Source organism: Pygoscelis adeliae, unplaced genomic scaffold (assembly GCF_000699105.1).
Source record: "Pygoscelis adeliae isolate BGI_AS28 unplaced genomic scaffold, ASM69910v1 Scaffold841, whole genome shotgun sequence".
NCBI lineage: Eukaryota > Metazoa > Chordata > Aves > Sphenisciformes > Spheniscidae > Pygoscelis > Pygoscelis adeliae.
The window spans coordinates 40,968-54,463 of record NW_008824144.1 but is presented as its reverse complement, the minus strand read 5'-3'; the positions used below and the strand labels follow the sequence as shown (position 1 = coordinate 54,463).

Below are 13,496 nucleotides of genomic sequence, written 5' to 3'. Positions count from 1 at the left end.
AATCATAGAATATTTGGGTTTGGAAGGGACCTTTAAAGGTCATCTAGTCCAACCCCCCTGCAAGGAGACCTTAATAAGGTCTCTCTGGAGCCTTCTCTCCTCCAGGCTGAAAAACCCCAACTCCCTCAGCCTTTCCTCATAGGAGAGGTGTTCCATCCCCCTGATCATTTTCGTGACCCTCCTCTGGACCCGCTCCAACAGCTCTGTGTCTTTCTCATGCTGAGGACCCCAGAGCTGGACGCAGTGCTGCAGGGGGGTCTCACCAGAGCAGAGCAGAGGGGCAGAATCCCCTCCCTCGACCTGCTGGCCACGCTGCTTTGGATGCAGCCCAGGATACCATTGGCCTTCTGGGTTTTCCTTGCTCATATATATGCATTGCTCCAGAGCATTGCTTCAGCAGTCTGTACGTTGTTGCTTCTGGAAACCAAGTAAGCTGTAAGCGTGAATCTCTCACGGGACACTCATATCTAAGCAACAGGGGATGGTTAGACTGGAGCCCAGGTTTGGGGTTAGAGCCCATCCGGAACCACCGGAAGGCCATACAGCTAACATGGTGCACAGGCTGATTACTCCTGGGCCAGGTACTTCTTTCGGGTTGGCCTGTTAGCTGCACAATACCAGGGATGAATGGCATTCTCCAGGGTTTTTTGTCCTTTCAAACAGTTTCTGGTAGCAGAGCTGACAAAGAGTTGAATGGCTTGCAGTGCTCTGTCACGTTCTGTGGTTTGGTACCGGGTGCTCGGGGGGCTCGCTGCTGTCACCACGGTCAGCAAGCTGGGCAGAACTAGAGGCGATGACAGTGGTCAGAGGTAATTTCTGATGTCTGCTCGTTGTTTGTACTGGCTGAATGTTTTCTGGCCCTGCTTGGAGTGTGAGTGCAAGTTGTCTTAAGCAGTTGAAGGTGTGTAGAGGTCACCTCAGGCTCATCGCAAAGGTGATGCCACGTGATTGCCTTCAGAAAAATAATAAAATTCTTCCTCCTGCCTTGGACTAGTAGTAGAGATGAGAAATTGAGCTGCAGATTGGAAGAGAACTACTATATTTAACTTTCTAACTGCTGATGTGCTAGTGATAAGTAGAATATAATTCGAAAAACCCCACAACTTTCCAGTCCAATGACAGTTGTGTCCTGCTTTAAAATTTAAAAAAAAAACACATATATGCATGTGCACACACACACTCTATGACCCAGTCTTCTGTGATCTTGAAGGGGCTCGTGTCCACTTAAAACTTCTATTAAGTTCTTTGTGGAAAATAAACTCAACGTTTTTAATTTGTACTATGTCACAGCTGGGGAAACAGAGCAAGTGTTACAGTGACTCATCTGTTTAACGTGTGGTACCACCGGTGGTTGATAATGCTGGAGGATCGCTACTTTTAAACTGGTTGCTCAGTCATCTAAAATGTCCCAGGTTGAACTTAGGCACAGGAAACTTTTCTTTGTGTGATAGCATTTTGAGGGAGAAGGGGGGAAAGGCAGGATGCACAAAACTCTCTTCCTTTTTGTTGGTCACATGAAAAATGGAAAGCTGAAGAATAGTTTCTTAAACTGAATGGCAGAACTTGGTGAACTTCAGGAGGGCATTACTAAACCGTGACTTCTCCTTCACTGTAACTTGCACTGTTATCTTACAACTCTGAAGAAAACGGGAATAGGTTGTATATATTCATCCCTAAACTTAATGTGGAGTCTTGACACAAGCAAGGGAGTACTCCGCTTCATTTGCAGGTGATTGTTGAAACTATTAAATACTCTTTCTCGGCAAACTCTTGTAATCTGTTGTTGTCTGACATGGCCTCTGCGTGTGTCTGCAGACCCCAGAAGTGGAGCAGCTGGGCAGGGTTGTGGAACTGGACAGCGATATGGCAGACATCACCCAGGAGCCTCCCCAGGAGTCCACCGTAGAAGATAAGATGACAGAAGAGCAGGAGGCTGTGCCTGCTTCGACTCACATCGTGTCAACCCTGGGTATTAACCCCCATGTCTTGCAGGTGAGTGTCTTGCTATTTCCCCTCTCTGAAAGAGAGGACTTTGTAGTCACTCTCACTAACCTCTCAGTTTGCCTCCCCAAGGGTACTTACATACCAACTTGTAATAAACTATACATCACACCTATAGTATGATTAAAGCTTACGCGTTAGACTTAACGTGTTTCTGTGGTAAACCTCTATAGACATGAAAAGCTTAATGCAGAAATGAAAATGGTGTTAAGGCTAGAATTCAGACTGCCCACACTTAAACGTTTGCAAATGTGATAAGCTAAACTAATACCTAGGCAGGACTGCCTTGGGCCCAGTTTGTGGAAAACAAGGTAACAGGTTAACTGGTCTTGATTTGGGCTTTGGTGTTGATGTTTTTACCTGTTTGGTGAAAGGATAGTACCTTGAACACTTGCGGACTTCTACCTGTGTTAATAATTTGTAAGGAAAAAATAGTCCTGGAGTTAGTACTTAAGCTGAAAAACAAGTAGATAGAGCTAAGATCTAAGAAAACATGATTATTTTGGGACTCCACACCCATCCTAACAAGAACTGTGGCACTGATTTAACTAGTAATTTGTAAAAAATTTATCATCAACTGACAAGCTTGCTCTCGGTTCTCCAGAACTGTGTGCCTTCACTGTTACTTGAAATATTTGCGGCATGAGTGCATCGTTTGGTCATGTGCAACACGCAGAAGTTATCTTGGTTGGGAAAGGAGCTGATTAGATCAGCTAGCTGCTGCTGTGAGAGCGATTACTAATTCGCAGGCTTGACTTAATCGCTTTTTTAGATTATGAAAGCTTCCTTACTTGCTGATGAAGATGACCTAGATTTGATCCTGGATCATTATCCTGGGAAGCAACCTGTAAAAATGGATACTTCTCAAGAGATCTGTTCTCCGAGGCTCCCTATTTCAAAATCACAAGGACAAAAAAGATACTCAGGTATTGTGAGAAACCACATACTGTGTGAAGAAAGAGTTTAGTTCTGATATTGACAGGCAAAATCCTATCACTGGCTGAAGATACGGCAGAACAGTTGTGCACTGTGGTGGGTTAGCTTTGGCCAGCAGCCAAATGCCCACCCAGCCACTCTCACTCCCCCTCCTCAACAGGACTGGGGTGGGGGGAAATTGGATGAAAAATTGGTTGAGATAAAAACAGGGAGATTGTTTTGCTTGTGACAGTAACTGGTAAGCAGGCTTGACTTGAGTAAAATTAATTTATTGCCAGTTAAAATAGGTTTGGGTAGTGAGAAACGAAGACAAATTAAAACAACACTTTCCTACCCTTTCCCAGGCTCAACTTCCCTCCTTCATTCCTGACTCCTCTACCTCCTCCCCACCCCAGCAGGGAGGGGGAATGGGGGGGTTGTGCTCACTCCTCTTTCTCTTGACCTGGTGTTCACACTGCTGTTTTCACTTTTCTTTTTCTGCCTGTGTGGCATTTTCTGCCCTCTTTTAAGTTCTCACAGAGGCACCACCAACTTTGCTGATTGGTTCATAGGTGCCACAGACTCCCCTGATGGGCTCAGCTGTGTCCAGCACAGGGCAGCCCCTGGCCTCTTCTCACAGAGACCACCCCGGCAGCCCCACCGCTACCAAAACCTTGCTGTTTACACCCAATGCAGCCACTAACTGGTGATTTCAATAGGAATAATACCTCTAATAACAAGCATGGAGTTGCTTCCTGAATTAAATGGGCAGACCTGAGATGTTTCTGTGGGGACGGTTTCAGCCCCGTTCCTGTTAATAGCAATCAGTGTCTACTTTCTCTGTGAGATGCTTCTGTTCTAATGGTCTAACTATGTCAATATCTGTTAAATTAGTGACTCCTTTGGAAACTGCCGGTTTTGGGGTGAGACTGTGTATGTACTGTTCTTGGTATAATACCGTGTGCTTTTGTTTGGGTAATGCAAATTCGGGCTGTGCATGGTGGGTTTTGCGGTTCTCGGTACTGCAAATAATCATGCCTAGCTATGCGTTACCGTCACAAACCATGGCAAATGTTTTCACTGGCTGCTCAAGTACTAAAATACCTTTAAAATATCAGAAACGTACTGCCTGAAAAGTGAGTACCCCGTTCACTTAAGCGTTCTTCCTGCTTCTTCCCTCTAGTTGGTGGGCTGCTGCAGTCAAAATTTGCTAATGTAATTTTCCAACCGCCGAGCGCTGCTCTGCAAGATTTCCAGGGACCAAGGACTTCGAGCAGTCCCCCTTCTGTTGCCCTTTGGTCGGCGACTTCTCCATTAGCGTCTGCATTCTCTGTACCACCATCGGTCCCTGAGGTACAGATGAAAACCGTCGGTGTCCGCAGGCAGCAGGGGCTTGTACCTCTGGAAAAGTCCGTCACCTACGGAAAAGGGAAGCTACTGATGGATATGGCACTCTTCATGGGGCGCTCGTTTCGTGTTGGTTGGGGACCCAACTGGACACTTGTCAATTGTGGAGATCAATTGAGTGGATCAAGTGAAATGGAAGATCTTCAGTGTGAGTCCGTGGAATATGGATTTCTGCCAGCTCCTGTTGCTCCAAAATTGTGAGTAGTAGTTTCCTTCAGGATGGTTCTGACATATTCTGTCTTCACATTTGAAAGGATCTTGACTGTAGGTCGATACCTTTTTGAAATTCAGCTTAATATTCCTTCTGATATGCAGAAGTGATTAAAGATCATGTTAGCCATGGAGATTTCCTTCAGGTTGCTACTTCACAAAAATCTGTATCTCAAAGAACTGGAATGTTGTAGTAAGAGCAGTTGGTTTTTTTTTTTTAACAAGTAAATAGCACTGTCATCCAGCAAAAGGTTAAAGAGAGGAAGTTCAAAATTGTTGTCCAGGAAGCTTCTCATCTGCTGATGAATCCCCCTGAGGATATCTGCACTACCCAAGAAATTTCTTGTTTAGCTTCTGAATTCAGATGCCTTCAATTCTGCTTGTATATAAAGCAGTATACAGACCTTTCCCGGGCTGTGTAACTCCATGCCTAAACTTGACTGGAATATAGCTAGATGTTCTACCATTTAAGTCTTCCAAAAAGCTTGTTCAGTTATGTTCTCCAGCATATCTGATTTGCTGAGAGAATGAGGTGCTCTCACAAAATGCACTGGGGTATGGTAAGGTGCGCTAATTGCCTTTTGAGAGCTGGAAGCACCCAGTTCCGTGAGGTTTATTTGCCAAAGTCTGGTTCTGAATCCCAGACTGTGTAACTAGGTTCTTCGTACCTAGCTGTTGACCTTGGATCATATGTCTTACTGTCTTTGTGTTAAAATTAGGACAAGCTGCACAATGCAGCTGCTCCGTGATGGGTGCAGTTCACTCGCATGGAGAACGATTCAGAACACTGCTACCTGTTTTTATCTTCTTTTTTCCTCCAGACTCCCAGAATCCTCTTTCAAGGTTCATGTGGAGAAGCTGAGCTTAGAACAACGGAAGATGGACAGAGACAAACAGCTGTATCTCATCCCTCTGGAGATAAAGCTGAAACACAGCACTGTCCATATGGATGAACACTGTCCTCTTCTAGCGCCCAACCCAGGAGTTTCTGCGATTCACGACTATGCTGACTGGGTTAGGAAGGCGTCCGAGGATCCTGCTGTGACAGAAAGTGAGTGTGGAATAATTCTTTTCACAGTGGTGATAGTGAATCTGGAAAACTGTCCAGTTCAGATGAACTTCAGGTTGCATCAGAGCAGTGAAATGTGAATAAAACAGAAAAATTGACGGTACCTCAGCATTCTTTCTGAAAGCATAAACATGGTTGGTTGCATTTGGGGAGCTAGCTGACGTCCTGCATCGACTTGTAACAGTAGGATATCCTTTAAGATATCCTACAAGGTTATGCTTATAATCTTATATGAGTCCTCTCTATTCTTCTGTATGTTTTTATTCCTGATGACTGAATAACTCTGTCCTGACAGCTGTTGTGAAGCACTGGTACTTGACATGGACTTTATGTGAAGCGATCTGGGGGAACCTGAAAGAGTTAGAGGCCAGCTTGGAGGAACCCAGTGAATACATCCTAGCCCTGGAGCGCAGGAAAGCCTTCTCCCGCTGGCTGTCGGAGACTGCTGCAGGACGAATTGAGGAGGAAGTCTCTTTGTCCCGACACGGTAATCACGTAGAGGCTGTGTTCAGCTGCCTTACTGGGAAGAGAATTGGTGAAGCTTGCAGGCTGGCACAGCAGTCAGGTAAGATGCTTAAATCTCTCAGCTTTTTGGGGGGAGAAGGAAGGGAGACACAAAGAGAATTTAAACTTCGAGAGCTCTGATAGTAACTGGCCACTCTGAGTACGGAGTTTTCCCTTGTCAGACAGTGATTAAGGTGGGGCTGGCTTGTCTAATTGCTGCTTGAGTACCTGGTCATATTTACGCTGGCTTATCTGTCAGCTCTCCTGGAGTTAGGAAGTGATGCTGTATTGCATTTGGAACTGGTTTTTTGCGTAGTATCTCCTTTGAAAGGAGATACTGTTACTTTTAATTGAGCTTCTGTTAAGCGCTTTACATTTGTTTTAAAAACTTGTATTTTCAGAGCCTAATGGCTAGTTTCATGTTGGTCTTTTATGTCAGCTCAAATCTTTTCCACTCGTTTATCTCCTTTGGAGAGTCTGTCCTTCCCATTCCTTCGTCTTCTCCCCCCCTGCCCCCGTTCTGGTAGGTGTTTATGCAGTGGTTTATTTCATAAGAAATTGTGCACAAAAAAACAATTGCGCAGCTGTAGGCTGAGCAAAATGCCCCACAACTCGGAAACAGAGGGCTGTGGCCCTGGTAGACGGGAGGATTCGCCTGATGTGCTGGTGTCTGCTGTTCCAGGTGACCACAGGCTTGCTCTGCTCCTCTCCCAGCTGGCAGGTAGCCAGCCCACTCGGGACCTCCTCACCATGCAGCTGGTGGACTGGCACAGGCTGCAGGCAGACTGCTTCATCCAGGAAGAGAGGTTGCGGATCTTTGCCCTGCTTGCAGGAAAGCCTGTAAGTTTTGTTACTCGGCTGTTTTGTCACTGACTTGGCTTCCCCTTCTTGACAGCGGTACATTTAAGCTGTAGCACTCAACCACAGCATGTGGTGCACAGCAGGAAAGGAGTACAAGGTGGTGACATGTTGGTTTGTTTTTTTTTCTCATGTAACCTCTCGCTGTTGCATGCCTGGTAGGTACCGACCACTGTGTGATAAGTTTGACTAAAGTTAGTAATCTGTTTCTTTTAGGTGTGGCAGTTATCAGAGAGAATAAGTATCAACGTGTGCTCGCTGCTGGACTGGAAGCGTTGCATGGCTGTCCACCTCTGGTACCTGCTTCCTCCAACAGCTTCTATTTCCAAGGCACTCGCCATGTACGAGTCAGCGTTTCAGGTAGGTCAGTCACGCCTGGGTAAAAGGAGATCTTACTCGGTACCACTGACTGATGCTGCACTGAGACTTCTGTGAGCAGTCAAGTGTCGCTGCGGAGGTGCTGAGTATGGAATTGCATACGGGTTCATTATTTCGGTTGTCCCAGCATCGGATTCCTTCACCAGCTTTAGTGAAGAGTTTTTGCAGCAGTTCACTTTGATAGGAGCGTTCCTTCCCCCACTGGAATAGGAGTAAAGCACTGGGGTTGAACCCGTTGGTAATTCTAGTCACTCGAGAAGCTTAGGACCTGCTCTTTGGGGTGTTCTGGTAGTGACTTACTTGAAGCATTATCTCCCACTGATTGAGTGTTTCCAGGGGTTTGACGGCTAGACAGAATTAGGAGGATAGGTAGTGGCCAGCAGCAGGAGGGCCATTTGAGCTAGGTAGCCAGTCAGTTTTCCCAATGTGATGATTAATACTATACACGCTCTTTCTACAGCAAGCGTGGAAGCTGTCCTACAGACAGCGTGTGGCTTCATGCATTATGCAAAGCCTTGTTTGTTGCTGTAGAGCTGTCAGGCTCTGTATACAGAAAGACAAAGGGTTCTGTTGAAAAAAGTGTTCAATCATTTAACTAAAGATAGTTCAGCCCTTGATCTGTATGCCCAAAGATAGCCCAAGTACAGCCCAAGTCTGGTAACTTCTAATTGATACGCACCAGCTTAATGCTGCAAGAATATTTAGTGTTATCTTTGTACATGGTATGTCAGTATAAAGTGTTCATCACTTCAAAATACCAAGCTTTAGTTTTATCATGACTTGAACTCAAGGTAATGCTATGAGGTTAGAACGTGGGGGTGGTCTCCCTGCAGCCTGATGATGTGGTGGAAAAGTGGATACAGCTCATTTCCAGAACTTGTGTAGGAGGGCTAATAACTGGAAACCAGCAGGACGTGGAATGCTCTTCCAAACCCAGATCTAGTGTTCTCACCAGCAGTGAAAATGTCAAGAGGATTTTGGTGACCCGGACTGGCTAGATGGTATGAAAGACAACTGTTCTCTTGCAGTTCAGTGCCCTGTAAAATGGTTCTTGTCGACTCGGTGCCGCTCGCTTAGCTGTCCAGACTCTGCTTAGCTGCAGAGGGAGAGAAAGCTTGCAGGGATGCACCGTCTTTCATTTGATCGAGTCATGTGTGGTTTTCCAGCTATGAAATCATTCAGGAATACAAGTTGTGTGTATGCGAGAGCTGACTATACCCCCACACAGTGGCTTTTAAGAGCTCAGTGTGAGATGAAATTAAGCCTGCCAAAGCATTTTGGATTTAGTTTTTTCTCTTTAGCATCACGTTAGTATATAGTCGGTGTGTAAGTTTTAACTGCAGGTTGCAGTAGGGTTCACCTTCTACTTTGAAGCAGAAAACATGCTCGTGAGCCTGCTGAGCTGTGTGGAATTCAGAGTGCAGTTTTGTTCAGAGTACTGTCTTTAAACTTACTTCTAAAACTCTTTCTTTAGAACACACCAGAGTGTGAAAAATATGCCTGCTGTCCTCTGCCTCCTTACCTAGAAGACGCTGGTTGTGTAATTGAAGAAGACGATAATGCAGGAAGACCTCTGAGAGATGTCTGTTTCCATTTGTTAAAGCTCTACAGTGACAGGTAAATGGGTAAATAGTTCAAAAGCTATTTAGAAAAATCTTGATCAGTCAGTGACTTCTTGAATTCCCAAACCAGGGGTATGAAATCAGCTTCAGTGTTTACTGAACCACTGACAGTAGTCAAAAATCTGCCTTGCATGTACACCCTTACAGAACGTGGTGACGCTCTCACTGCTGGTGGTCGTATAGATGATGAAATTTAAGCTTTGGAGCACGTTTGTGAGGGGTTTTTTTGTATGTGTTTCCTGTGTCTGAAGAGTGCAGTAATCATGCTTCATCATAGTTGCCTTTTTTTGAAGGCATTGAGAAACCTGCAGGAGGAGCACATACAAAAGAGAAGGTTGTGACAGTCTGGATGCAGACTCGAAAGAAGAGCAAAAGGATTTTAACAGTTGCTCCTATCTTTTTTCTTTTTATTTTTTAAAAAAACAAAACCAAAACCCACACCCATGTAAATCACATACATGGAATAATTGGAGGAGGGTGAAGGGAAGGAACTAGGTAGCACCAAGTTCTGATTTTGTTATGTGGACACAATTAGCCATTTATGTTGCAAATATTTTTCCTACAGGCACTATAATCTTGACCAGCTGCTTGATCCCAGGAGCGTAACATCTGACCCTCTGGACTATCGTCTCAGTTGGCACCTGTGGGAGGTGCTCAGAGCCCTGAATTACACCCATCTGTACAAGCAGGGTCAAGGAGTGCTGAATGCTAGCTACGCTGCCCAGCTGGAAAGCGAAGGCCTTTGGGAATGGGCTGTTTTTATACTGCTGCATGAGCCTGATATGCAGTGAGTAAAAGATTTTTGGTGGTTTTTTTGCCTTGAAAATAATGTGTTGTCTGTTTTAAAGGCCTGTTAGGTATACAATAATTATCATGGCTTCTCTCACATTAAACTGGAACGTCACAGCTGGAGAACTTCATGCCACTTGTAAAAAATTGTGTGCTGGGATTACAAAGTGGCGTGAATAATTCTGCTTAGTTAAATGTCTTGTTAGTTGTCAAATAGTATTGTATTGTAATGAATAGCTCCTGGACTGTGCTATAGAAGCAGATCTCGTAGTCACTTTGATATCCTAGGACTGTGTATCTTGTCTGTGGCTCAGCAAACTTACAATGTTCAAGAGCTTGTCCTGAAAACATCATTAATGCAAAATATTGCAACTGTTCCTACTGGAGCTGAACAGAAGCAAGTGTGTTTGAAAGGAAAGCTTGGGAATCACCAAAATGCACGTTTTGCTTCTGTTGTGAGATACGTACTTAACAAAAAATTGTCTTAAACTTGTAAATAATGCATCTTTTCTGGAAAGGTGTCTCTTGCTGTTAATGTTTACAGCTACCATTAATACACTGCAATTGAATTTTTTTCCAGCCGATAACTTCAGATAGAGCCTGTGTATTATTTGTAGGGGCCTGGATCGTACTTAAATGTTTTTAAGCTTACAACATTTAAGATGTTACAGAACACTAGCGATGGCTTCTTTCTTGGTGGTTAACCTGTACTGAAGTGATTTAACTGGTTTCAGACCTTTTCTTAGCACCCTACAGTAAGACTGTTCAAGGCCCGGCGAGGCCGGCTTCTGCCTTCTGTTAGGCCTGTGCCTCTGCCATCGCCAGTAAGTGTAATGCAGTTCACTGCTGCCTCGTTCAGTCCTCGGCCGCTTGTAGGGAAGCGTATCTTCTGATGGAGTGATACGAAGGACCGCTTGCTGAAGTAAGGCCTTGTCCTCTCTTCCCCCAGCGTACGAGAGAAGGCAGTGCGTGAACTCCTGAATCGGCATTGCGTTCTCTCTGAGACGCCAGAGTCTCGGGCCAAGGAGACTTTTCTGACGCAGGGGCTCTGCGTCCCCCCGGAGTGGCTTCATGAAGCAAAGGCAGTTCGAGCAAGGATGGAGGGCGACAAACATAAAGAAGCCCTCTTCTTGTTCAAGGCTGGGCACTGGAACCAGTGTCACAAGCTGGTTGTCAGGCACTTAGCCTCAGGTGAGTCTACTCTCCTAATTTTTTTCATTCTGTCTTTCGAACAGCAACATAAATGCTGTAGGAACAAAAGTCATTGGGTGTTCAATAATACGAAGGGGTAGGGCTGTGTTTCTAGCAACGGGGTTAGTAGAGAGTGGCTGGCTGTTTCAAAATAGCTCTCCTGATACCCGGTGTGGTGATGATTCGCTGCAAACACGTGAGAAGGGCAGTGCTTAACCTTCTGCACATCCACCTTCCTGTGCCAGAAATGCCTCAGGGAACAAGGGCAGCGGTAGCATTCCTGGAGCCCCGATCCTATGTGTGTCCCTACTCTTGGAAATGGGATGGCCTTAGACTTGCCTTTTGTAGGTCATAAATCAAGTAAGCGTTTCTGGCCATGGCTGACAGTGTCAAGGAATTACAAAACTGCCTGAGAGTACAGTCCATTAGTCGCTTTTTCTTTAACAGTCAGTGTACCTGACTTGTAAGAAACCCTTTTGCTCTGTTACTGACATGTTTGTTCTCTTTAGATGCTATTATTAATGAAAACTACAAGTACCTAAAAGGATTCCTGGAAGATCTTGCCCCTCCAGAGCGTAGTGCACTCATCCAGGACTGGGAAATGGCAGGACTGGTCTACCTAGATTACATCCGTGTTATTGAGATGCTTGATAGGATTCAGCAGGTAACAGACTAAACCAGTTGTATTTTTCCCTGCAGTTTGGAAGCTCGTACACATTCTTGCTTTTAGAATAACCTCTTGCTGTTCAGTGCTAATGGTAGTGTTTCCCTTTGCCAGACACTGGCAAACAGAATATGGTGCATCTCTGAAAATACAGAGGGATTTGGTAGATACTGTCACAATAGGACATGGGCTCTGCCCTGCAAACATGCTCTATGTAGCATGACAGTGAGGTAGGAGAAGGAGCAACACTAGCAGTTAGCCACTTAGTGGGGAGTCTGCATGTCAGCCCCCTCCGATTCAGTTCCAGACTTCCCATTTCCCCCGTTTCAGGTATAAACTTCAAACAGGTTTTAGCGTAGATTGTCTTCGGTTGGGTAGATTTGGCTTAGTGAACTCGGGCAGTCCGCAGGCGATTCTGCTGAAGGGCTTTGGATGACGCGGAGGCTGACTCTCTTCTTTGCTTTCAGCTGGATTGTTCCACCTACGAGCTGGAGCGGTTACATACCAAAGTGACGTCGCTGTGCAACAGGATAGAGCAGATCCAATGCCACAGCGCGAAGGACCGTCTGGCTCAGTCAGGTACGGTGACATCAATATCTAGCAGCCCACTGGGAAGGCCGGTATTACAACCTAGCGCAGCTGGTACCGGCTGTCACCTGGGCTGCCGGCGTATCTGTCCCTTTGCGTGTGCTGAGGAGGAAGGCTGTGGCTGGGGAGGTGAGCCGAGTGTTGCTCCAGCTGTAGGTACAGCTGTTGGTCATCATTTCAGGCAGTTTTTGTTGCCTGGTTGATGTGGCGCCCAGTGTCTGGTCTCTTGCAACTGCCTCCTGATAAGCCGTCAAGTGCCAAATACAGCGTGAGCGTACTTGCAGAAAACAGTCTGGTCTAAGGAATAAGGCCAAATTTTTATTCTGCTCATGGAGGAAGTCTGTACGGGGAGAGGGGATTCCCTGCTGGAGCCGAGGCGAGGCCAGGTCACACTAGGGCATGGTTCCACCAACCCAGCCAAATGCCTTTGCTCCAAACTTCCCTGTTGAGTCGCCGTTCAAGTTCACCCCTCTGCAGGGTGAGCTCCGAAGTGCTCGGTGCTGGCTCCCGCTCGGGAGCGTGGTGTGGAGCATGCAGAAACACTCCTCTTCCTGCTCTTTCCAGATATGGCCAAGCGCATTGCTAACCTGCTGCGGGTGGTCCTCAGCCTGCAGCACGCCCCAGAGCCCGTCTCCGACTCCACGCCTGACCTGCAGCGCGTCCCCCTTCGCCTGCTCGCTCCCCACATCGGACGGCTGCCTATGCCCGAGGACTATGCCTTGGAGGAGCTCCGCAGCCTCACCCAGTCTTACCTACGGGAGCTGACAGTAGTGACGCATTGAGGAAGACTCCCTTCCAGGATGGACAGTTTTTACCATTTGTTAACCCTTACCCTTGTTCTGAGGGCGAACAACCTCTAGCCACGCAGGTTTTTCCATAGAGGTGTAAAACAGCTTTAGTATGTGGGCTAACGCAGGAATTTTTGTAACCTGGGGGAGCATTGAGACTGCTTGGACCTTGCTGGCTGGCACCCTCAACCACACAACATTTTCCTAGAATCAATAAAGCACCTCTTGCCGAACCTGTCTGCAGGTGAGATTGTACCTGTGGAGGGGGGCACGGTGTGGGCTTCGTCTCCTGGCAGATCCTTTCCGCTCCCTTCGCTACGGCGCAGAGGATGGTGAAGCAAGTTCTGGGACAGTTTTCCGTGGGCAGGCTCCCGCTTTGTTGGGGCTGCACTTGGTAAACCGATGAGCCTTTGGCACCTGAACTGACGGCGGATAACCTTTAACTGGGGCTTTATGTTAAAAGTTTGCTCGGTGGGTGGGTGGGGGGGGAGAAGAAACTAAGGTCAGAAGCG

The 13,496-nt window shown here is 46.3% G+C and overlaps 1 protein-coding gene across 1 annotated transcript in view; it reads left to right on the top strand.

The window, feature by feature from the left end:
• Positions 1–13,427, top strand: part of NUP98 (nucleoporin 98kDa) — a 40,424-nt gene extending 26,997 nt beyond the window's left edge. The window contains exons 21-33 of the mRNA XM_009334358.1: positions 1,816–1,992; positions 2,774–2,927; positions 4,100–4,520; positions 5,355–5,584; positions 5,898–6,167; positions 6,789–6,946; positions 7,181–7,324; positions 8,817–8,959; positions 9,530–9,751; positions 10,703–10,944; positions 11,454–11,608; positions 12,076–12,187; positions 12,761–13,427. Of these exons, the coding sequence (XP_009332633.1) occupies positions 1,816–1,992; positions 2,774–2,927; positions 4,100–4,520; positions 5,355–5,584; positions 5,898–6,167; positions 6,789–6,946; positions 7,181–7,324; positions 8,817–8,959; positions 9,530–9,751; positions 10,703–10,944; positions 11,454–11,608; positions 12,076–12,187; positions 12,761–12,978 (2,646 nt within the window). The 3' untranslated portion in view covers positions 12,979–13,427. The remainder of the gene's footprint in view (positions 1–1,815; positions 1,993–2,773; positions 2,928–4,099; positions 4,521–5,354; positions 5,585–5,897; positions 6,168–6,788; positions 6,947–7,180; positions 7,325–8,816; positions 8,960–9,529; positions 9,752–10,702; positions 10,945–11,453; positions 11,609–12,075; positions 12,188–12,760) is intronic.
• Positions 13,428–13,496: the final 69 nt, after the last annotated feature.